At 47.8% G+C, this 24,845-nt stretch overlaps 1 protein-coding gene across 1 annotated transcript in view; it reads left to right on the plus strand.

Moving 5' to 3' along the window:
• The window catches only part of SH3BP5 (SH3 domain binding protein 5), a 62,297-nt gene that overhangs the window by 2,481 nt on the left and 34,971 nt on the right, over positions 1–24,845 (plus strand). The window contains exon 3 of the mRNA XM_080926870.1: positions 21,144–21,272. Coding sequence (XP_080782996.1) covers positions 21,144–21,272 — 129 coding nt within the window. The remainder of the gene's footprint in view (positions 1–21,143; positions 21,273–24,845) is intronic.

Here is a 24,845-nt window from a genome sequence, read left to right on the forward strand (position 1 = left end):
CTCTCTTTCCGTCCCCCCCCCCCCTCCGTCTGCTTGTGCAGAATGTAATTATCTTAATGGTAACAAAAAGCTGTTTGGGCTGGGAAGGGTTTTCCTGCTGGGAAAATTTTTGGAAGATAAGATCTTGATTTGAACTTGAGAATGTTTCAGCCTTCCTGTAAACAAGTTGGGGTTCTTCGCAGCTACCAATTTCTAGTAGTAGTTGGGGTTACTAGCCAATGGGAGCATACCCCTGTGAGCCGTTGTCAGGGCTGAGGGACTTCGGAGAGCTGTTGTGAGAACCTATTTCTACAGTAGAAAGAGCAAGAATGGGCCTAAGGAGAAAGCGGAGAACATCAGGCCTCTCAGAGCCAGGGTGTGGGGGATAGAAACTTCGATGGAGTTCATTGGCAGCCTGCTTTCTGATAGCATGTAGCCTTGGAACTCATAGATCTGTATGCAGCAGTGTGTACTAAAGTTGCTCTGGGCTGTGTGAAGGCTTAGCTATCCACTAACTCACTAACTCCTATCCTGTCCTTTGTAAGGAACTGGAGAACTGATGAAAGTTGGGCAATTGAAAACTCTCAGAATCTCAAATTTCTAATGCATCAATCAATCAAACAAATATCTGCCAATTTTAGGGGGAAACTTTCCCCTAAGGTTTCATTTGTTTCTGTCACAACAGCCTAGAACTGGGCAGTCGGAAGCCATGAGTTGCCCATTGAATTCTCTCATATCCCCCTCCTCCGTGTGTGTGTGTGTGTGTGTGTGTGTGTGTGTGTATGTGTGTGTGTGTTTTAAACATTCTCATGTAGTCTTAGTGGACCTCAAAATTCAGTATATAGTGGAGGATGGCTTTGAACTCTGGATTCATCCCTACATACTGGGATAGCAGCCTGAGCCACTTTCTCCAGCTACTCCAGACTCTTTCATTTCTGCATCCCAAATGTACATAAGCAAGTTGGAAGGAATTTGTTTTTTGTTTTTAGCAGAAAGTTTGACTTGTTTATATTTGCAGTGTCGGAATGAAGCCCAGGGCCTCGTGCATGCTAGGCAAACACTACCAATGGAGTTGTGAGTCTGGGTGAACATAAATCAGGGACAGCTAGGCATGCTGAGCGTTCCTGCAATCCCAGCTCCTGGGAGGCAGAGGCAGGAGGTTTGGGACAGCAAGCTTGAGGCAAATGACTCTGTCTCATGAAAGAAAGGAAGGAAGAAAGAAAGGTGATCAGGGACCATCGAGGCAGAGAGCTGGAGGTGGCAAGGAAAGTGTTCTTTCTGTTCAGATTTCCAAGAGAGATGATCAGCCCTGGCTTGTCTGTCCTTTTTGCGTTGGTCATTATTCTGGGTGTGAACACAATAGCCTCATAGCCCCCATAACTCAGTCTTCATGACACCTGCCTTCTGGAAGTTAAGTTGGTTCATTTGTTAAACTCTTTTTAGCCCCGATTTCCGAATTCCAAAGATCTGGTGTGTCACAGGAAGCCACCGGACAGGTGTTTCCTGCTAGGCTCTGGGGCACATTTGGAGCCCTGGTGTATTGGTCAGGCTTCTCTGGATGAACGGAGCTTATAGAATGATTCTTTCTATACAGAGAAGGGGTTTATTAAAATGGCTTAAAGGCTGTGGTCCAACCAGTCCAACAATGGCTGTTTACCAGTGGCAGGGTCAGGAATCCAGGAGTTGCTCAGTCCACAAAGCTGGGTGTCTCAGCTGGTCTTCAGGATACACTGGAATCCTAAAGAAGTCAGCTCTAATGTCAGTGAAGGAGTGGACCTGCCATCAAGAGTGAGAGAAAGCAGGCAAGGAGAGCAAGCCTCCTCCTTCCACATCCTCTCTGTGGGCTACCAGCAAAAGGTGTGGTCCAGATTAAAGGTGGATCTTCTCACTTCGAAAGCAGTCTGGATTAAAAAGTGGGTCTTCCCACTTTATGTGATTTAATTTAGGAAAAGTTCCTCTCAGATGTGCCCGGCCACTTGGGTTCTAGTTAATTCCTGATATGGTCAAGTTTCACAACCTAGGACTCCCAGCCAAGTGGATGAGCTGAGGGTCTGTGTAAGGTAGACTGGCTGGGTAGTGTTGCTGGGTGGCCTTCCCCTGGTAGGATTACAACCAGGGCTGACTCAGAGGCATATTAATAAGCCACGGAAGCAATTTTAAAACTCCCAAGTTGCTATGTTAAAAATTACAGAAGACATGGGGGAAATTAGTGGTAACGTATTTGTTTAACTGGGAATATTCACAATAGTATAAATTCAACATGGACTTACTGTAACAAAATAATTAACTTGGGGTGAGCAGTGTGGCTCAGAGGAAGAATGCTCACTGACAAGCCCAGGGATTTGAGGTCAATCTCCAGGATTTGGGGGAGGGGTTAGCAGGCATGGGGGCGGGCACATGGGATGACACTGCTGTTGAGGATGGAAGCTTAGGATTCCCCCACCCCCACCCCCAACCCTCCGCACAGGCCAGGGAAGCAGCTACAGGTATCTGTGTACTAAGTCTTCAAAATGGTGCAGAACTTTCACTTAGAGCACACTCTCTTCATGACCCGATGTACTTCAGAACTCAGTTGAACTAGTGGGTGTTCCTATCAAATTGCTAGATCACGTTGCTAGAATCTGGAGTTAAGAACCAAACGGTGTTCACATGTATGAGGCTCTGGCCTCCAGCTTTGTTCCAGAGGATATGGGATGAATAGGACAAAGCCTTGCCCTTAAAGAGTTTCCATTTTCATTGAGCTGGGTAACTGTTTGACAAGACACTCGAAGAGGGCCAGGCTGTAGACCCCTCGTTGGAAGCGGGCAGTAAGAAAGCATCTCTGAACAAAGTTCTGATCAGGGAACAAGTTGGATGTGGGGCCGGGGGTGTGGCATGCTTCTCTAATCCTAGTATCTAGGGGGTAGAGGCCAAAGGATCTGGAGTTCAGAGTCTCTCAGTTACATGGTGAGTTTGAGGCTAGCCTGGTCCGCATGAGACTCTCTACACAAAAACAAAATGTACAAGAGATATTAAAACAGGAGGATCACTGTGAGTTCAAAAGAAGTGGACTATGTCCCTGTCTGGAATAAACAGATAAAATTATCAAAGGTTAGGTATTTGACTAGCTCATGGAAATACAACTGGAGGTTCAAAAGAACCTAACTGTATTTCCCTGGAACAGAGGTTCATCATTGCTATTAGCAGTCATATCTGTGGCTAAGAATTGGTCCTGAGTTAAGAGCCTAGCTAGCATGGTAGCTCATGCCTATAATTCTAACACTGGGAGGCTGAATACAAATTTTGATTTTGTGCCTATTTCGTAATCCCAATACTTGGGAGGTGGAGGCCAATCAGGTGTTCAAAGCCAGCCTGGCTTCTGTCTCAACAAAAACAGATACACCTATTCTGTTAGGCAGGGAGCCACAAATGCAGGAAGCTACTGAGATCTGTCAAGATTGTAGGGAGAGTTCAAGGTTAGCCCAGCAACTAACTGAGACCCTATCTCAAAGTGTCTAAAAAGCTGGGGATACCCATCAGTGATAGGTCACTTTTTTAGTATGTGGTAGACCCTGGTTCCAATCACTACACACACCCCAATAAAAAAATCAGACCAAACCTATAGCTGTTCAGTGTGTTATCGGCTGACTAACACTGAACTAGTGCCTGTCTCCCATGTATGCCCTGTGTCACACATAAACATATTAAGTGCCATTTCAGCATTATGGCATCCTCTAGACATTGTCTTAAAAACAAAGCAGAAAGCCGGGGCTCTTTCCTCTGTCTCTGAAATGTTAGAAAATGCTAGAATCACAGGTGTGCCACCACATCCTGGTTACTGTTACTATTTAAAAATAAGTAAATAAGAGAACAAAACAAAAGCAACTTTTCTTTTCTTTTCCTGAGATAGGGTCTTTCACTATGTAGCTTTGTCTGTCTAGGAACTCACTCTCACTCTGTAGACCAGTCTGGCCTCAACACTGCCTGCCTCTGCCAACCCCAGTCCTGAAATTAAAGGCATGGTAATGCCTGACCCTTTAAAAAAATACCATTTTATTATTTTTCTGTGGATGGTTCCAGAGTGTGTGTGTGTGTGTGTGTGTGTTCACGAGCGCGCATAAATGCAGAGTCAGTTCTCTTATCATGTGAGCAGTTCTGGTGGTGGAACTTGGGTCATCTGGCTTGGTAGCACCTTTAACTGCTGAGCCATCTTGTTTTCTGTCCCCTCCTTTTTTCAAATATTTAAAACAGATTAGACAAAAATTTCTGAATCCCATTGGAGCCAAGATTTGCAATATCCCATGCTTTATGTATGGGATTTATTTTCCACACATAATACCTGGTGTACTGGCTGGTTTTGTGTCAACGAGACACAAGCTGGAGTTACACAGAGAAAGGAGCCTCCCTTGAGGAAATGCCTCCATGAGATCCAGCATTTTCTCAACTAGTGATCAAGCCAGGGAGGGCCCAGCCCACTGTGGGTGGTGCCATCCCTGGGCTGGGAGACCTGGGTTCTATAAGAAAGCAAGCTGAGCAAACCAGGGGAAATAAGCCAGTAAGCAACATCCCTCCATAGCCTCTGCATCAGCCCCTGCTTCCTGACCTGCTTGAGTTTCAGTCCTGACTTCCTTTGGTGATGAACAGCAATGTGGAAGTGTAAGCTGAATAAACCCTTTCCTCCCCAACTTGCTTCTTGGTCATGTTTGTGCAGGAATAGAAACCCTAAGACAGATGTCTTCAGCATTTCTCCTGCATGCTTAGAAGGAGGCTTTCCTAAGGCTGCTGAGGGAGCAGGCAGGGGAAAGCCTGGTACCTGCTAATTAGTCCTCAGCTGGGACCAACAGCTGGCTCCCTCCTACCCTTCCTGGGAGACAGGAGCCCAGCCTTGTGGATGTTTATCTTCTCCCCTCCAGAACAGTCTTGCAAGGTGACTGAAAAGTAAATCTCTGGAGCCCTCCCAGCTCGCATAAGGCCTGCACCCAGAACCTGTCTTCTCCTCTTGCAGGAGCAAGCAAACCTTTCACTTAAAAAACAAAACCAGAAACGAAAATAACAGCTATGTTTTGAGCTTGGGAGCTCTGGGGAAGGAGGGGGAGGAAGGGGAGGAGGGAAAGGAGGGGGAGCTCTGGGGAAGGAGGGGGAGGAGGAGGAGGAGGGGGAGGAGAGGAAGGAGGGAGAGGAGGGGAAGGAGGGGAAGGAGGGGAAGGAGGGGGTGGTTCTCAGATAGCCTGACTTCTGTCCCTAATAGATTTATCAGCACAAGTCAGAAGAGAAAAATACCTTTATTAAAGGACAGTGAGGTCACACCCTGCCAGTTTCTTCTGTGTATGTGGGCGTGGTGGGCACTGAGCCAGGAAGGTCCTGTCAAACAGCATGGTGCCTTGAAGAAAGTGCTAGAGAACATTTGAAGAGATAACTAACTGGGAAAAAAAATGTAGCCAATAACTGTACATGTCTTTAAGCAGGTACCAAATCCAGGGCCTGGTGGCAAGTCATCAGAACTGGGTGGAGTCTGACCTATGAGATTTGGTTGAAATGAATATCTTTCATCCCCCCACACATCCAGAGAGGTAGACTGGAGTCCTGTTTGAGACATCAGGGGCTGCGGTGGTTGACAGATCATGAGCCGTGAATCTGCTGGTATGGGGCCTCCCATCCCGTGAACGGAAGCATGAACTGCTGGTGGAGCGAGGGAGGTTCAGAGAGAGAGAGAGAGGGAGAGAGAGAGAGAGAGAGGGAGAGAGAGAGAGAGAGAGAGAGAGAGAGAGAGAGAGAGAGACAGAGAGGATGGAGACTGTCAAAGGCAAGGTCTGACGAGCTCAGGCCATCTGAAGTAACCTTCCAGAGCAGTCTGGAGTGCAGAGAAGAACGATGACAGAACAGATGTAGGCTGTGTGAGGGCTGTGGGGAAGCAGGCTTTTGTTCCACTGTGAGCTTCTGCAACAGAAGCCCAGTTTCTCACAGCGCAGGAGCTCAAAGTCCAAGATTGGGCTTCCTTCCCAGCTTGCACAAGGATGCTTCTGCCTGTCCTCTTCTCATCACAAAGAAAAGCAACCAGTTGCCTAGTTTTCTCATGAGTACAGTCATCTATGTATTAGGGCCCTATCCGTACAGATTCATGTAACCTGGTACTCCAAAAGCCCCATTTCTAAATATCCTCAAAAGGGGCTCAGACCCTAAGTCAATCCATTGTCACTTTTCTCAGTGGACTTCTGATGGGATCCCTAGTTTGTGAGGGAGACTTTGAGAACAGAGTTAAGAGCTTACTAGGGAAGCATGTAACAGTGCTGTCCATTTGTGGTGAGGAGTTTAGAATGAGGTCTGCTCCTGTTACTGGACCATGTTAACAGCTGGCTGGTTGTATAGGCGACAGGCCTCTTGTGAGCATCCACTGGGCCCACTGCTATCCTGCCCCTCTGACCTGATGCTCTGGTGTGCAGTGTGCATCATATGTGATGCTGGGATCGAGCTTAAGGCTCAGGGCTGGTGTTCTACTACTGAGCTATATCTCCCAGCCTTTTCTTTTCTTTTTTAATTTCAAGTTAGAGTTTTAAAAGGCTGTGTTGCCCAGGCAGACCTCAAGTTCACTCTATAGCCAGGCTAGGCCTTAAGCCTACAATCCTCCTGCCTCAGTCTCTGGAGTAACTGTGATTACAGGACTATATATCCCATATTCCCTGATTCCTGAGTGTGGGAACCTTGAGCAGGTCATTTGGGTGTGAGCCTCGGTTTCTTTGTATGATAGCTGTGAGCTAACGAAGCCCCAGAGCCCTGGAGAAGAACAGGAAGGACCATGGTTGGGCACAGGTGATTTGGGTTAAAATAGGAGATCTGATAACTTTGAAGGGACCTTGAAGTCCCAGGCTCATCTGTGATTCTTAATGGTGGTGATTCTTGTCCAGATCCTCAGGTGATCTGAGGAGGGAGAGGAGATGCTGGGTGAGAGGTAACTTTGAGGGTCATATATGGCAGAGAGCTTATTGGGTCTTGGATGGCAGGAAGGCTGAAGCCAGTTGCATGCTGGTCAAAGGAAGACCCCAGTGACTCCACCTAGACTAGGCTGGACACAGGGTCCAGTGATGGCTCTGTTGTCCTACACTAGGTACTGCCATGACCTTCTTTGGTCAAAGGCATGGTTCTTGTTGACAAGCCAGAGACAGGGATTGTACTGGCCAGGATTAGGAAAGGTGAATTTTGCAGCTATGAGACCAGTGGGGCTTTGTGCTGAGGCCATCTGCTGTGTCAGAGACAGCTTAGTGGGTGGGTGGTATGCGCCTCTAATCCCAGTGCTTGGGAGGAGGAGACAGGATTATCAAGAGCATCCTCATGCCCAGTTCTGGACCACCTGAGAGCATTTCTCAAAACAAATAGCATAGCAATCAGAAATGAGCTTGCCACCCTGAGTGGGCCCTGGGTTCACCTCCTGGGGTTTGCTTTAGGGTGCTGGGTAAATACATAGCACCAAACAGCCCCATTAATGGCTGCGTAATCATAGATTGTCACATGATGCACTGGGCCTCAGTTTCCTAATTGATGTAACAGTGTTGCTGCCAATTGTCTGGGCAGGATGGCTGCAGCAGGGTGGGGGATCACAGGACAGGCTTTCTGACTATTCTAGAATGTGTCTCTGGTTCTTTTGACTTCCTTATGTCCTTTAATAATGACACATAACAACATGAGCACCTACTGTGTGCTACATTCCGTCCAACATCAAGTCCTCAAAACAATTTTATGACATGACTATGTTGCCTCATGTCTTAGTCAGGGTTTCTATTTCTGCACAAAACATCATGGCCAAGAAACAAACTGGGGAGGAAAGGGTTTATTCAGTTTACACTGTCTACATGGCTGTTCATCACCAAAGGAAGTCAGGACTGGAGCTGATGCAGAGGCCATGGAGGGATTGTTGCTTACTGGCTTGCTTCCCCTGGCTTTCTCAGCTTCCTTTCTTACAGGTAATAAAGTGTATGTTGGCACTGTAGATGATGCTCAGCAGTTAAGAGCACTTTGCTACTCTTTTAAAGGATTAAAATTGGTTCCCAGCACCCACCTTGGTGTCTTACAGCCACTTGGAACTCCATTTTCAGGGGATCCACACCCTCTTCTGTCCTCTGAGAGAACTGCCCAACAGCGTACATTCACAAGACACATACATACACATAAAAAAACCAAAACTATATGTAAGATATATACAGTAAAAGAATGTGTGCATAAGAGGAAAAGGGATTTTTTTTTTTTTTTTTACAGTATTCCTAGTGTGGGCTGAGCACTACTAGTTAGGGCTAAGTAGACACAGAAATTAACAGCGAGTCTTCTGAGCTTGGCATGGTAGCTCTTGCCTGCTCTCCCAGCACTAGGAGGCTTAGGCAGGAGAGTAAGTTCAAGGCAACCTCACAAGCAAAGGTGACTTTGGAGAGTTCTTTTTAGTAGTTTGACACTGCTGTGGCGTTTTACTTTGTGTTTGTTATATTATGGTCTATAGAAACAATCAGTTCACAACGGAGTTTAACAAACCTGTCATCAGTAGTTTGAGAAGCATGGTTCCTGAAATAAGACTGTGCACTCAAAAGTTACCAGTGGTTAAGGATGCCTGCTGACAAAGCTGGTGGCTTTATTCTTCATTTCTTGGTGCTTTCTGATTATTCATAATGATTATGCTTTATGTTAGGCAGAGGGCTGATGGAAGAAATAAACCTGTTATAGAAAGATGACTTCTATGCTAGAGAGAAATTAATTTCTTTTGGAAAGAATTTTAGGAACAATAAAGACTGTTGGGAAAAGCTTGAGATTGATCGTTCCTGCCTTAATTGTAAATAAACCCCAAGGTTAGTGGGGTGTGCAGGTTAGTTTTTGTCAACTTGACTCAAATGGGAGTCACTTGGGAAGAGGGAACCAGGGCACGTTGGTGTTCTTGATTGGTGGTTGATAGTGGTGTCACCTGTGTGAGTGGTCCTTTGTGAGAAAGCAGGCTGAGCAGACCGCACAGAAAAAGCCAGTAAGCAGAGTTCTTCCAAGTCTCTGCCTCACATTCTGCCTCAGTTTCCCTCTGTGATGAGCTATAAGCTATAAGGTGACTCAAACTGTTTCTTCCCTAAGCTGCCTTTGGTCACAGTGTTGTCATAGCAACAGAAAGCAAAGTACACCAATAGGATTGCTCAGTGAGTCACTGCTGCATGATGCTCTCTCATTGTAGTAATTCATGGGGGAAATGAAGAATGTCTTAACGGCATTTCAGATGCTCTGTAAGCAAGAAGCCCTCATCTATGTGGTTGGTGAAGAGCAATAGAAAACATCTCAAAGGATAAAACACTTTAGATGGTTCAACTCAGTTGCTTATGTCTGAATGTCTGAATACCTCCACCCCGTCTCTGTCTCTTGGAGTCATTCTTACATAGCTTAAGCTAGAACTATGGGTGTTTGGTTTGCCCCACCCCGGCTCTGTGTCTTGTGATAGGTCTCATTCTATCTCAGGCTAGCCTGGAACTCGAGATCCCCCTGCCTCTGCCTCTCGAAAGCTGGGGTAAGAGGTGCACAGTAGAATGCCTAGCTTGAGTCATTTCAATGGACAAAGACTTGTGGGCACGTGTAGGCTCGTCTCGTATAAAAGGTTCAAGACTTGTACATGTTTATGCACTGTATCCACAATAGCAAACGATGCACGCTCGGCTTCGGCTGAGACAGAGACGTACCCATCTAATTCTGAAATCGACACAATTGACAGGAAAAAAAAAGGAATGTCTCATTTTGAAGCTGCAAAAACCCATGAGAGAATTCTTGGGTCCTCAGCTGGGACCTATCATGCAGTCACAGGTGCCAGCTACTGCAGTGCAAACTGACTTTGTACAGCCATATGACTGTACCCCAGGTTTGTTCAAGGTTGTCAGCCCTGTCTCTGAGGTCTTGAGAAGACAGGCTGTGGCAGCTGGCAGATTCAGCATTGTCTCTGTGGTTTTAAGAATGGTCAACTTGACAGCGCTCTGGTCCCTATGGACTGAAACCTTTTAACACTGAACTATGATTTTCTTTCCTTCTCAGCATTTATTTGGGGGGACATTTAACATAGTGTGTGTGTGTGTGTGTGTGTGTGTGTGTGTGTGTGTGTGTGTGTGTTGGCTGGGTTATTAAATATCCCTCCAACCTCAGTCTTTGGCAGCCAGCCCAGCTGTCTTTGCTCAGCCTTCTTCTTTGGACTTCCTCATTCTACCCATGGATGTTTCTAGCAGTCAGAATAGATGTGCCCCCCCACACCCTCCCCCCCCTCCCGCAGTCCCCCAATGGACTGTACCCAAGATTGTCACAGACTTGCAAAGCAACTCTTAGAGAGCTTGGTGAATCAGCCCCTTTCATTTCCTTAAAGGAAGATGGAAAATTTGTGTTCTATTCTCGTCTGAGTTTTCCTTTGCTGTGTTTTGCTGGGTTATCGAAGAGTTGCTCATGTTCGCACTGACTGGAATGAACTGCTGGTGGGCAGACAATGGAAGGAACTTCCGCTTTTATTATAACAATGGCCAAACTCACTCTGTGGGACTGCTGTCATTGTTTGACCTCAAACTCAGCCAAAGCTGATGAATGGGGTTCTCTTGCTATGTTCACCCCACCCTTCTGATGCCAGGAGTCAGAAAGTTGTTTTGACAGGTCTGAAGCCTACAGGTTGAAAGTCTATCTCTCCCTTGGGTTTTGACTGTTTTTATTTTGAGAGAAGAGATGAAATGGGCATTGTTCTTTCTGGCTTTTATGGCCACCATTTCTGCCTAAGAACACTTGCCCCTTTTGGAGTTGACAGCAGCCATTTTATTTGGGCCATGACTTTTAGGTCAGGATTTGGAAAAAGAAGAAGTGAGGGTCGGCTAGGCCATCCTTGTCTAAGGAGTCTCCTGCTTTTGTGGTCAGGTGGTGGTTGGAAATGTGGTCATCTGAGGGTATAATGACATCTATGGCGGTCACTCGGAGGCCTGACACAGGCTGCTGGCCCTTGGCTGGGAGTTAAGCTGTTGGTTACATTGAAGGCATGGGCAAACATCTTTCTAATGTGGTGGTCTCAGATTCTCTGACTTTCTTAGGCTGTGTGGCATCTCCCAGAGTGCTGGTCCCAAGTTGACCGCATGGAAACCTGTCAGCTTTTTCTGTCTAATTCTTTGAACTTTCAGTGTGGTGCATCTCTATTTTCTTTTTAAATATTATTTATTTTGTGTATATGAGTACACTGTAGCTCTCTTCAGACACACCAGAAGGGAGCATTAAATCCCATTACAGATGGTTGTGAGCCACCATGTGGTTGCTGGGATTTGAACTCATGACCTCTGGAAGAGCAGTCAGTGCTCTTAACCGCTGAGCCATCTCTCCAACCCCCACCCTCTATATATTTTCTTGATCCAAGCACAGACAGACCTAACTTCAGAGTCCTCCTAATGGGAGTAGTGCTGAAGAATTCTGGGTTGTGTTTAGAATGTACCATACTTACAGTGGTCTCAGACATGGCGACTCTATACTTCCCTTTTGGGGGCAGACTTCAAATGTGGCCACATTTCACCATGTTTTTGAGAGGTGCTTTAATGTTTAACCAGCCAGCAAAACAAGGACTTTGGTTAGAACTCCTGGTAACTGGAGACGAGCCAGCCACGCGACAGGACAGGAAGCAGGTTTTAGCCGTGCTAGGATATTTATTGATCTGACATAGGGAATTTGTTGCTGCTTCGCCATTTCTTACAGATTGTGCTACAAAGAGCCTGCAAGATGGCTCAGTAGGTCAAGGCACTTGCTGCCAAACCTGACAGCTTAAGTGAGACCCACATGATAGGAAAGAAGTGACTCCTAGAAGTTCTCCAGCCTCTGCATATATTCCATGACATTTGAGCACACGCACATACAACAGGAACAAAAATAATTTTTTAAATTACGCCATGGCCAATGCCTGTTGGAAAAATAAAATTAGTGCCATCTACAGCCAGGGGCGGGAGTTCTGCTGCTAAGCTGGAAGGCACCTTCCAGAGGACTGAGGCCACTCCTGACTTGGTGCATCCTTGTTGGCTGCCAGGTCCTGGAGAGCTGAAATCCCAATGCTGAGTTCGTTTGTTAGGATCTGCTCCCCAGCTGGAACTTGTTCAAGAAGCTAAGCTCTCAACACCATGAAACTTGGAGTCAAAAGATGCCTGGGAGAGGTTTTATAGGGGAAAATAAATTCCGTGGCTAGAGACTGCCGGCTGCCATTTGCCACTCAGGAGCACTACCTTCATTGTGTAGTTTGGAAACATGGGTGGGTTTTTCGTTTTTTTTTTTTTTTTTTTTTTTGGTCCTGTCAGGATTGATTTATTTTCTTTCTTGATATAGGGTCTCATTATATAGATCCATCCATCCACCTGCCTCTGCCTCCCAAGCTCTGGGATTCAGGGGGTGTGTTACCAGTTCCTGCTTTTTACTTTATATGTGAGCATGCATGTCCGGGGGGGGGGGTATGCTCATGAGTGACTTAGAGACCAGGAGGAGGTATTGGGTTCTCTAGAGTCAGCCACACGTAGGTGACTGTGAACTGTGACAAAGGTCCTGGGACACAAACTCATCCTCTGGAGCAGTACCTCTTGATGTTCTAGACATCATTTCAACTATTCTGAATTTTAATTTTCTTCTCTTTCAGATGAAAAGGAAGGAAGGAAGACAGACTGTCAGACAGGCAGACAGACAGTCAGACAGACAGACAGACATTCAAACAGACAGATTTATCTGGCAAGGGCTGTTAATGATTTAATGAGGTGCTGTTCATACAATGCCTGGCATACCCCCTGGCATGTAGTGTTTAACCAGGCCGTCCTGCCCTTACCTTCTCTTGTTGACTAACCTACATAAAAATAGCTACTGAGCGAGAGCTAAGTGTGTATTAAAAGCCAGTGTAGGTCATTGTGGTCTCACAATAGTCCTTGAGGACGTTAATGAAAGCCATCACTGAGGGTAAGTGGGTTCCCCTAGGTCACACAGTCAGTGGAGATAGAGCCAGGGCTTGCATGCAGGCTCTGAGTGGAGCCCGTGTGCTTTAATGGTTTGAGGGGTGGTATGTGTTCAGGATTATGGAGGAGGCCCCTGAGATCCCTGTTGGGACTGGCGGAGTGACCAGAGTACTGGTCTAGCAGCTAGGTACCAGGTGTTCAACCTCATGGGCAATGGACTTACTTGGTTTTTCTCATCTGTGAAATGGGAGCACCTGTGCTAATTGATGGGCATCCTTTCCAGCTCTCTCATTCTGTGGTCATGGATTTCATTTTCGGCTAGCATGTGCTGCCTACATTACAAAACACCTGTGGTCCTGTCACACCGGAAAATCCAAAAGCTTCGTATGTCACAACAGACTTAAACTTTAAATTTTTGCAGTACTAGGGATTGAACCTAGGGCCTCTTTTATTCAAGGCAAGTCTCCACTTCTGAGCTATATCTGCAGCCTTTACATATTTTTATTTTGAGATATGGTCTCACGAAGTTGACTACACTGGCCTTGAACTTGCAATCTTTTGGCCTCAGCCTCAGGCTGAGACTTTAGGCTCGAACCATAAGATCTGACAAAACCTAAAGTTTGTTGCAACTGTACTCAACAGAGGTCTTACAAGGGCTTAAAGATGTAGGGGTGAAGGTGTGAGGCCCCTGTTCTCCTGCCTCCATTCTGTGAAGAGAGGATGGTGGATGGAGTTTTGACCCGTGTTCTGTGCTCTCCTCTCCTTCCATGCTGGTGGCTGCGGTGAGGAGGGAAAGGACTGAAAGCCAACCGAAGTGACACAGCCAGCTTGCCTGGAATGCCGTGGTGGGCGGATGCATGCTGTGGGCTGAGGCAGTGCCAGATGCTCTCCAGAGCTCTCCAAAGCTGGGCTTGATTTGCCTTGCTGACTGACATGGTTCTAAACCTGACCTGCCTATAAAGTGGACCTTGAATGGGGAATGGCTTGACCGCTGGTTGAAATGCCTGGTTAATGTGCACATCATTTGTATGACCGAAGTTTAAAGACTCATTCTTAAGCATGGGTCTCAAAGTAGAAACAGTTAAACTTCTTTGGCTTAAACACGGAAACAGTCAGCTTTTGGCTGAATTCGGTGGTGCTGTGCTTTAGTAATTCTGCCTCTCAAAGAATCCCGTGGGCTCAAGAATGTGTGTGTGTGGCTGATGCCTGAGAAAGCACAGAGCCTGTCAGTCTCTCCAGCTGCTGTGCTGTGTGTCCTGGCCCAAGTCCATAGGGTGCCGGTCACTCCAGCCCCACCTTTCCCAAGGAGGACTTGCCCGACTAACCCTTGGGCTGGTGTTTGCAAAGGTTGATGAGTTTCTTCCTCTGTGGAACTTTGGGCCTTGGGTGTTAAAACATTCCTTCCTGTTGGCCTTAGCCCCATCCTTGTGCCACAGAGGGCAGGAGGTGAACTGAAAGGGAGCCATTTTCTACCTGAGGGACATCCTGCAAGATCACGGTCCCCTGTCCCAGATCACACTGAGGAAAGCAAAGCAAAAGGAGAGGGGAGGAAGGCAAAAGAAAGCCGGGGGGAGGAGAGGAGGGTGGACAGGGTTTCCCAGGCTCGTAGATCCTCTTGTGTCTGTTACCCATCCTGCTCTCCTTTGATCTCCAGGCTCATCCGACACAGCCTTGAATTGTTTTTAACATGTTTTAGTAACATGGGGCAGTGATTTTGCAGAATGTCCCTACAAGCCTCAGCCTCCCCAGGGCTGGGATTATAAGTGTCCCCCCAGACTCAAGGGAGATAGTTGATGTTGTGCAGATAGTCAGGGGTCACATCAGTAGCAGTGGGGCAGTGCTAATGTTCTGATTTTGGTCACCACACCATCATGTACAAAGATGATTTTATCTTTAGAAAACGCATCCCTAATGTTCGCAAGTCTCCATTTTACCCTCACTTCCCCCCCCCAATCTGAAATTGTTTTAAACATGAAAAAGGGACTTTCTTCCCATTCCAGTTTTGACTGTGGAATCGTGACACTGGCCACACGTATAAAGGAAGTCTGTAATGTTCAGGGCCCAGGTACTCCTCTGCTGATGTGGAAGGACTTCTGGGTCAAATCAGAGGTAACTAGAGCCCCTCTACGTGGGGTGGTGGTAGATTCTACCAAGGCCTTCCATGCTCTACAGTCCTTTAGTTTTAGGACTGCAGGAAGGAGACATGGTGGTCTCTGTCCTTCCTCTTAGTTCAGAACCAGAATGGGCAGTGTGAGGCCGTGGCTCAGGATCTGACCCGGACACCAAAGCTGTCCGGGGGCCTGGAACCTCCCTAAGATTAGACACCTCTGTGCTTTGCCCCATTGTCCACTCAAAGTTCTGAAAGGTCATAGGAGTAGTTCTTGGGACCCAGGGGAGGGAGGGTTGTTGGATCTTCTGTGAGGGGGGAGAGCCCAGATTTTCCAGAGGTCTTAGTTTATGCCTGCTGTCCCCACACGGCCATTCCCATTCCTCTCATCCTTCAAAGGCGTCTTCTGACTGACGATTCCATGACCCCATAACTGGATGTCCCAGACAAGGGTCCAGGGACTTTGCTCCTCTGTCACCTCTTGCTGGTGTCTACGTGTGTGTTCTTGACCATCTCTTCTGTCCCTCTCCTGGCTTTCTGTGTTGCGATCTGTGTGGAAGGCGCTTATAACAGAAACATGGCATCAGGGTACCCTCTTGTATGCGGGACAATCCTCACCAGGATTAGCAGGCCCTCCAACAGGCTTCCACTACCAAAGTCAAGGCTTGAAGTCGGGAAGGAACGTGACCAAGGAAGTGGGGCTGTGATCACACCGTGATCTGGAGGTTTCCGCCATCGAGGACACTGGTATTTCCTTCCCTGCTGTTCACGTCCTCTGTGACTGTGAGGTCCTTTTAGCCAAGGTGTTCTCTTCAGATGCTTCCTCCGCACAGACTGGCCGGGACTGTCGTGCACTCTGCAGGGCTGGCCTCAGCTCCTGTAGCTCCTCAGGCCCACACCCTGTGCCCGGCCCTGCCTCTCCCTGGCTCCTGTGCCGTTCTGGTTTATCTTCCTGGGCCCTGCTCTACCCTGACACAGTCAGTCAGCTTCCAACCCTGCTGTGGGATTCTTAAGGTAGAAACCATCCTGACTCCCCTTCGTCACGTGGGGTGTGGACAGACAGAGGCAACAGCGGAAAGGTGCCAGGAAGAGGGTGGATCCTAAAATGGGAGGGTTTTAGGGTGAGGACTGTGCTGCCTAGTACAGTAGACATTAGCTACGTGCAGTTGTTGGAGGTATAATTTAAATGAATTAAAACGTGGGGCATTAACAGCAGCAAGAGTTCCCTTAGCCGCCCGTGGTATGGCTTTGCCTCTGAGCCTTTCAGATAGTTCTGTCAGCCAGAGAGAGCGCTTACCTTCTCTCCTCCAAACACCACTCGGACAGCTTTCCTGTGTGTTAGAAGTGCCCGCAAGGACTCTCCAGACCAGACCGGATGGCTTTGAAAAGCACAGTTATTTTAAAGAGCTCAGGTATTACCCCCCCCGCCCCGTCAGTGAGCCCCGGTGTTTGAGTGGTGCCTCTTACCATGACTCTAGAGTGCCCTTGCTAACAGCTAACCATGACCTTCGTCCTTGGCAGTTCACCCTTAACACGGTTGGCACCATTTTTTCCTGTACTACTTACGCCATATTGTCTGCTAAACTGATCATTGTTTCCAGTTCACCCTGTCTGAAAAGGAAGCTTTGTTGCTATACATGAGCAATCACCCAAGACAAGGCAAATGCTTAAAAGCAAACTTTTTTTCTTTTTTAAAACCTAATTTAGACTAGAAGGCTGTGTGGTTACACACACCTGTAGTTCCATCTCTTGGGAGACTGAGGTAGGGAAATTGCCGTGAGTTTGAGGCTAGCCCAGGCCTGTCTCAAAACAACAGACAAGAAGAATAAAAATTCCAAGCCAAGCAAGCAGGCGATAATAATACTATAGGCTGGAGGTGTTGGTCAGTGGTTAGAACACTTGCCTGTAAGTGTGAGGCCCTGGGTTCTGTCCCTACCACAACATGTGTCAAATAACACACGTGTAGAAAAGTGAAGCCAGTGGGATAGTTCAGTGACCAGAGACACTTGCCACCAAGCTTGATGACTTGAATTTGGTCCCTGGAGCCAATGTATAGGTGAGAGGACAGAATGATATGTGCAGATTCATCCCCCGGCCTCCACATGAGGGCCATGCACACATGCCCCGCCCCCACACACATCATATACACATCATCGATGGCCTCCACGGGGCCATGCCTCTCCTCCTCTACACATTGTATACACTACATTTTAAAAAGAAGAACAAAGAGTCTCACTTTACTGTGAAAATGGGTTCCAGTATCAGGCTCTCTGGAGAGGTCTGAGGGACCCCCTTTCCAGTGTATCTGGAGACCAGTGCACACTGGGTTAAAGGGTTCACTGTCTAGAGTGCGATGCTTGCCTACTCTGCAGCCTCAAAAAGGCCATGCCACCTGGCTCCAGTTGTCCTATCTCCATGCTGGCCCTGTGGTTCCTGCTGAGCCTGTCTTACAGGGTCATTTCCAGGCTCAGCTCTTGCCTTTGAGGCCGTTCTCCCCAAGCCAAAGCTGTGTATTTATAAACAGCATCACCAAGGAGCCTTTGACCTACATGCCGTCTCTGATGGGTAGGACAGTTATTTTTAAAAAGCTGACATCCTGTCGCTGTGCCCCTGATTCGGGGGACACCTCCATGAAGCTGTTCATTAGTCTCAGTTTACAAGTGAGGTAGTAAAGACTTGGATAAGCTGATTGGCCAGAAAGCAGGGACTTGTCCCCAGTATGTAACACTGGCATGCTGTTCCTGAGGCTCGCTGGCTCTGGGTGTCTTAGCTGGAGCTCCTAATCTACGTGGGGCTGTGTTTTTGACACACTGACACATTCAAACAGAGAGATTGCCCCTGTCAGCAATTCTCTGCTTAAATAAATTGCCCTCCATGTGAGTCACCTAAGTTGAAGATCTAAGACACTACACAGAGGGAACCGGTTTAGAACTCCCTTGGAGTGCAGATTTTAAGTTGCTGGGTGTGGTCACACACACTTAGAGTAAGTTGCTGGCCAGCCTGGGTTTATAGCAAGCCATCTTAAAACAGCAGATTACCAGCCCTGGGATAGTAAATTGCTTGCTTTGGGGAAGGGGTGGGTTTAAACTGGCCTTGAACTCCAGATCCTCCTGCCTCTACCTCCCAGGAGCTGGAATTACTCGGATCTGCACCTGTGTCCAATGGCTCCTGTGTTTTGAGAGTAAAGACCTGCTCATCTTCCAGAGGCGTTTGCCCTTATGAATTACCCCTCTCCACGGGTCATTTCCCAGAAAAACAATGTTCTGTCCACTCAATCCATTTTGGAGGATCATTTGACTGCTACGTAGGTAACAAGGGACCACAGTGTGGTCTTTACTAGGGAATGGAGCAGAAGGCACCAGTGTGTGGCAGCTAGCTGTTCAGTTAGTATTTAAGGAAATCTTCTCAGTTAAATGTCATCAACTCTGCTCCAGAGGCAGAAGTCCTCCAGCGACTAGTTTGCACTTAATTACAATGCCGAGCTGGGGGTTGATGCAGATTGGCCTTCCCCTCCCTACTCACTTAAATATAAGCAATATGGTAACTAACTAAAGGTCTCTGGTTCAGTCTTGGGGTTTTTAAAAGTCTGCTTGAATTGCATTTGATAGAAGTCCAATTCCCAATCATTTGTATGAAACCAAAAAGTGAATGTGAAGGTGGCCATGTTGGGGCTGTCTTAAGGGAGAGAGTGGTATGGTAGGGGCTGCTGGGACCCTTGTACCATACCTCTGTCGCCTCTCCCAGGGTCCAGAGTAGCAGTTCAGTTACCCCATGCTTCCACTTCACCCTTTTAGCCACCTCAGTGGGGAAGTTTCTTCTGCTAAGTTTCAGAAACTCTTTCATGTGAAGTCTCATTAGTTCTGATGCATAGGCTTCTTCCTTCACAATCCCTGGAGCATTCTTGGGCCAGAGGCTGAGCCCTGAGGTTGAGGCTGTTGGTTGGGCAGGTGGGAAAGATTTTTATTTTTTTGGTTTGTGGGCTCCTATACCTCAGTACTCTGGGGAAATTGTTACTCAAGTAGACACAGTTTCTGGCAAAATTAAGAACTAGATCATGCTTCTCTCTCCCCCAACAACAGGAGTGGGAGCTGTTCCTGACTGTTGCCTGCCTGTGGAGCCTGTTCCTTTCACTGGGCTGCCTCCTAGAAGAGGATGTGCCTAGTCCAGCAGTGAAGGAAGAATGGGGGGGGGGCTATGCGAGGGGGCACTGGGAGGAAAGACAGGGCTGGAGTGAAGAATTAAATAAATTGCTAGTTAAAAAAAATAGTAGATAACTTTGTCTCAGGAAAGACATGCTTGTTTGCTATGATCACTTTATGACTAGATCTGTGGTGTTTGGATGGAGCTGATCATGTGATACCCAGGTGTATAAGCCCATTGTTGGGGAAATGTGATTATTAGACCTGTCTCCTGCCCACTACCCCCGCCCCCGTGCTCTTGAATATACAGAGTCTTGAAAGGGTGTTAGCCAGGCTGGTGGGCCTCAATGCACTGCTCAAGGCATCTTCAGAAATACTTGAAACCCTGTGACAGTTTGAAAAGTTCCAAATATGATCAGGTCATTTTCCTGAAACCCATCACAAGCTGTGATCCCAGCCTCCCAGGGAGGCTAAGGCAGGAGGGTTACGAGTTCAAGGTCAGCTTGGGCTACAGAGGGAGATCCTGTCTCAAAAGCAGAAAACAAAGCAAAAAAAAAAAAAAAAAAAAAAAAAAAAAATCAACCAACCAGCCTCTACCATCCCTCCCCAGCATGGGTGATGACTCACAGAATCTGGAGCTGAGATGGATGAACAATTTGCAGACAGCATCTAAGGAGGACACCAGCCCTCACTTAGGGCTTATGTAACCAAGGGCAGGGCTTGATGCTGTAATGTTCTGGGCACCCTGAGCTGTGAAAGCTCGTGGACTTCCTGAGTCTTAGGAAATTCCCATTTCCCTCCAGGAGGTACCGTTTTGATGTGGAGGAGAGAGCTGTATACAACAGAAACCCTGACGACTGTGACACAGAACTGGGGCCAAGGCTTTCGTCAGAAGTGCAATCCGGGCTCCGGAGCTCCCAAGGGCAGCAGAGCACATATCTTCCTTCCTGTGTTCTGGAAGTCAGACCCATCTGCCAAGCCCATAAGCCTGAGATGATAAGGGGATGAATTAGAAGAATTGATCCAAGGTTCCCTTAGCCCCTCAAGACCCTACATTTCCACACGTACAGCACAAGTTCTCAAGGTTAATTGTGAGGAAAGCCCTTTCCACATTGCAAACACTGCCACTTCCTTCCTCTTCTCAGCCAAGCCAGGCCTTTTCGTTCTTCTTGGGATCAGCTCTCTCACCTCACCCCCCGGCCCCAAGTGTTCCCATGCTGGCCTCTGTGTAGATCCTACCTACTCCTTTGAAGGTTTCCTAGGAGTCTCCCCTGCTGTAGATGGTCTGGTGAGCATCTCTGCTGAGTCCCCCCAGCATCCATCCCCACACTGGTGGTTCTAGAATGGGGACCCCTATCAGACTGGAGGTACCCCGAGGTCAGGGTCCTGAAGGTGGTAAGCAGTCAGTGTTTGACATCTATGAGTCCCATGGTTTAGGGCTTTGTGGGAGTATAGGGAAAGGTGCAGCCATATGAACTGAAGCCACCAAAGGCTACCGAGAGTGTTTCCCCAGGGGACCAAGGAGGTTTTGACATACACTGGACTTCCTGACATAGGAGTCCCTGGACACAGATTTTACAAGTAAATTACAGGGTGGTGGTGAATGCCTATTAAATTTCAGCACCGGGGAGGTGAAGGCAGAAAGATTGAGGACTTCAGTGCCATAGCAAGACTATTCTGAGTGTGTAAGCGAATGAATGGACGAGTGATTGAAAAACCTAACGTGTAAGTGTAGCTAAAGTAAGTTGCAAACGTGCTTTCTTCTCAGCCACATGGCCAGCCTGAAGTTCTCATGTACTTCTTACATGTACTTCAGCCCGATCCTTCTTACAGTGGCTTTGAGTGGTTTTGAGTGGTGCCGAGCCTATACCAGCTTGTAAAATGATTCAGGGTCCTGGCGATGTGGGGATTCCTTCCTGGTGTTTCTGAGCAGATACAGCTGATGTTTGCCGATTCCTTCCAGAGCCTGCTGATAATTCCCCTGTCTTCCTCCTGCTATAGGATGCCCGCCAGAAATTCCGATCTGTCCTGGTCGAGGCGACGGTGAAACTGGACGAGCTGGCGAAGAAAATCGGCAAAGCTGTGGAGGACTCAAAGCCTTACTGGGAAGCCCGCAGGGTGGCGAGGCAGGTATGATGGCCTGAAGGTGCCTGCTCTGCCCGCAGCTGCATGCAGGGGTCACCTTTTGGTTTCTGTATTTCCCACTGAAGGTGAGAAGCACCTGCCCTATGTGGAAAGATCATGGCTTTGTACAAGGAAGGCTGCCTTTGATCAGCTTTCTTCTACCCTGGCTCATCAGCTCCACCCAGCTCATGACTCCATTAATTGAGCGTGCATGCTGATTTGGATGGCTCTTGTCACATGATTTGTGGTGGCCGAAGTCTCTGAGTTGAAGAGAGCTGGACGCGTGGGCTCTGTGAATGTGTCCAGCGCTTCCTTCTGCATGTTCCTCCCCCCCTTAGCAGCTGCTTGTGAGGTGCAGGGTGGAATGACCCTCGGGTAGCCCTTCTTACCTCTGACCTGTCGGAGTTTGTGCTTACAATGAGAGCAGCTCCACATACTTGGATGTTGCCTAGGGTGCTACACACAGAAGGAATCAGATACAGAAGGGATTGATGGGTAAACAACCGAGCGACGGGCATGGGGAACCATGAGTTGATCCTATGTCCTCTTTTACCTCCCGAACTTAGAATTCTCTCCCACCTCATCACCACATTCCTCCAAACTCCTTCCTGCTCATAGCTAGGTGAGCAAAGCTGTCTGGTTGGCGTCATCCAAATCATGCTCGGTGGGTGGGGCCCCATCTGGCTACAGCACATCCTGGAGTGAGTCCTACAGCCTTTCTTTTCTGTACCCCTAAAATCCTTTGTGGGAGGGAGCTGTGTTGAGAGGTACCACATCTGCTGGAAAGCAGAGGATTGTGGCACATGTGTTTCTTCTCATATCTTCACTGAGTCCCTTGGGCAACTATTCAGTTGTCAGGTGTCGCCAGACCAGGTGTAAGCAGGTGTGTGACCAACTACAATGGGCAGAGCCAAGATGAGTCTTGAGGGCATCAGGGCTAGACCTAAGCTTGCAAAGCCTCTCTCAGACCTCTGGTGGCTGGTGGGGAAGTAAGGCAAGGGTTGGGATGTCCCTGCCCTCAGCTCCAAGGGACCCAGGTCTCTAATGAAGGAACTGGAAGGGTGTGCAAGGCTGAGGCAGGAGGATGTTAGATTTCATTTTGTGGGTGTGATTGATGAGCTGGGGCAGAGCTGTGAGTAGCCCTATGACATTTCTGATGGTAGGGGAGCATCCACCCCAGCTGCTGCCAAGTTGGGGCTTCCTGTTTTCTTCCCCTGCCTCATCCCCGCCCCCTTCCTTTTGATGTTCAAAAATCCCCTCTGACCATGCCCAGCAAGAATGGTATCTGAGAGTCCTAACAAGCACTTCCTTCAGGTGTGCACTGTGAGCTTTTGTATCCCATCCTGGAGATGCTGGTGGTGCAGGGCCAGCATTGTTCTTAGGACTTAAACGGGAGGGTGTGTCTGACAGTGGGGTCCCTGCATAAGGTGGGCTTCAGTCACGTTTTTTAAAAAAAGGATTCATTGTGGAAAACTTAGAACCAGCTTACTGGCTCCTCCTTCCTCTTCCTCCCCCTCTCCCCTCCCCCTCCATTCAGGTGCCATACATCTGAATGCCTGGATCCTCCATCCAGCATCTCACTGAACCCTACCAGGTACTTACAAGAAGAACAACCATTCCTACAACGTGCCTTTCTGTGAAGACATTTAGTCACAGGACTAGCAGAATTGTAACTGGGCATCAAAACCCTGCATTGCCTCACTCCCAATGTCAAATCCCTCTCCAGACAATAAATCAGGCCCAGCCTGTGACCCCCCCCCCCCGGGCCAAGTCCAAGTTGTACCAAGAAGAGCAAGGCCATGCCGTCTTTTCTGAACTGGGTTGGGGGCAGGGGAGCGGCTTAGATTTCTTTGGGAGCATTTGTATTTGGGCCCGAGCTTGTTTTCAAGGCTGCTCTGACACTGTCCATGTCCCATCTGGCCATCAGCATGAGGATGAGGGCAGTGTGGGGTCTAAGTGCCCGTCAGGCACCACGGGCAGTCCAACCTTTATCTGCTGGCTTTTGTTCTTCCCCATACCCTCTCTCTCTCTCTCTCTCCTTCCCTCTTTCTTTCTCTCAAACATGTAACAAGAGGTTTTCCATGTAGCCATTTTAGTTCAGTTCCATTACCATTCACCTTCTTATGCAACCCGGACCAACAGAGCCTTTTCTCTTCTCAAACTGAGATTCTGTAGTCATGGTGATGCAGTGTCTCCCCATTGCTCGCTCCCCACAGACCCTGTCAACCATCCTGCTTTCTTTCCTAAGACCTTGGCTACCCTAGATGCTTCATAAGCAATGGGTATTGAGCAATGTTCGACACTTGCAACTGGCCCATTTCATTTGACATTTGTACCTAGTGTTTGTCCCTGATGCGTCACATCAGAGTTCCCTCCATTTGTCTATCGAGACAGAGTCTTACTGTGTGGAACCAACTGACTTCAGAGAGAGCTCTCTGCCTCTGCCTCCCAAGTATTGAAATTAAAAATGTGAGCCACCATGCCCAGCTCCCTTCCCCCCAGTTTTTTTTTTTTTAACCTGAATTTATTTTGTGTGTATAGGGTAGGGCATAGGGAGGTCAGAGGACGACTTGTAGGTATCAGCTTTTTTCCTGTACAGTGTGGGTTCTGGGAATCAGACTTGGGTAACAAGGCTTGCTGGTCAGCTCCTTCATCCTCTGAGCCATCCATCTCAGTGGCCCTCTCTCAGTTTTTAGGGTGAATGTCATGCCACTGCGAGTCTGACCCTTTGTGTTTGTCTGTCAGTGTTGGCGGTCTTGTTATTTTTAAATGGTTGGACTATGTCAGAAGATTGCAGAGCAGAGAGCCCTTTGTACTCTGTAAGGACAATGTCAGCAGGAAATGACAAGGTCAGAAAGTTCAGAGATGCTACATACTGGGTCTTTATAGGGCTACATAAGGCTGTGTTCTACATTTAACCTTTAAAAAGAGTCACTGAGTGAGGAGACATTTGAAATGTGTAGAATGTCTTGGCTGGGAGAGAGCTGGCAAAGCTCGGCCTGTGAACCAGAAAGCATGGCTTAGAGTCCCAGGCTACTAGCTAGCTATGGGACCTTCAGCAGGTCTCTTAATGGCTGAGCCTTCCTCTTCTCATAAAATGGAGTTGTCTGCTGTCAGCTTTTGCTACAGGTCAAACTACTTGTGACTTAGTGGCTTGAAACACTTACTTAGTTTATAGCTTTGCCAAGCAGGTTTATTTTATTTTATTTATTTTCCCTGGTCTCAGGCTTGACTGCTGATATTGTCTGTACGCAGTTGGTTTACTGCAAGTGGCTCATCTTCTTGGATGGCCTTATCTTAGACATTTGGTTGGTTGTCACCTAGGCTGGCAGGGGTGGCTACCTCTCATTCAGCAGGGCAGACTGGTCCTTTCACATGGTGTTGGATTTCAGGAGCAGAAAGAGCATGTCCTTCCTAGGTCACTGATCTTAACATTTGTTGTTATCCTTCTGGCTGAAGTGGGTCACATGGCCAACCCCATTCCAGGAGGTGGAGAAAAATGACCTTCACTTGGAAGGTTTGTTACAGGCGTTTGTGTGATCTACCCTGGCAACTGAATTAGTATCTGGGAAGTATCAT

Source organism: Micromys minutus (assembly GCF_963924665.1).
Source record: "Micromys minutus genome assembly, chromosome: 12".
Lineage (NCBI taxonomy): Eukaryota > Metazoa > Chordata > Mammalia > Rodentia > Muridae > Micromys > Micromys minutus.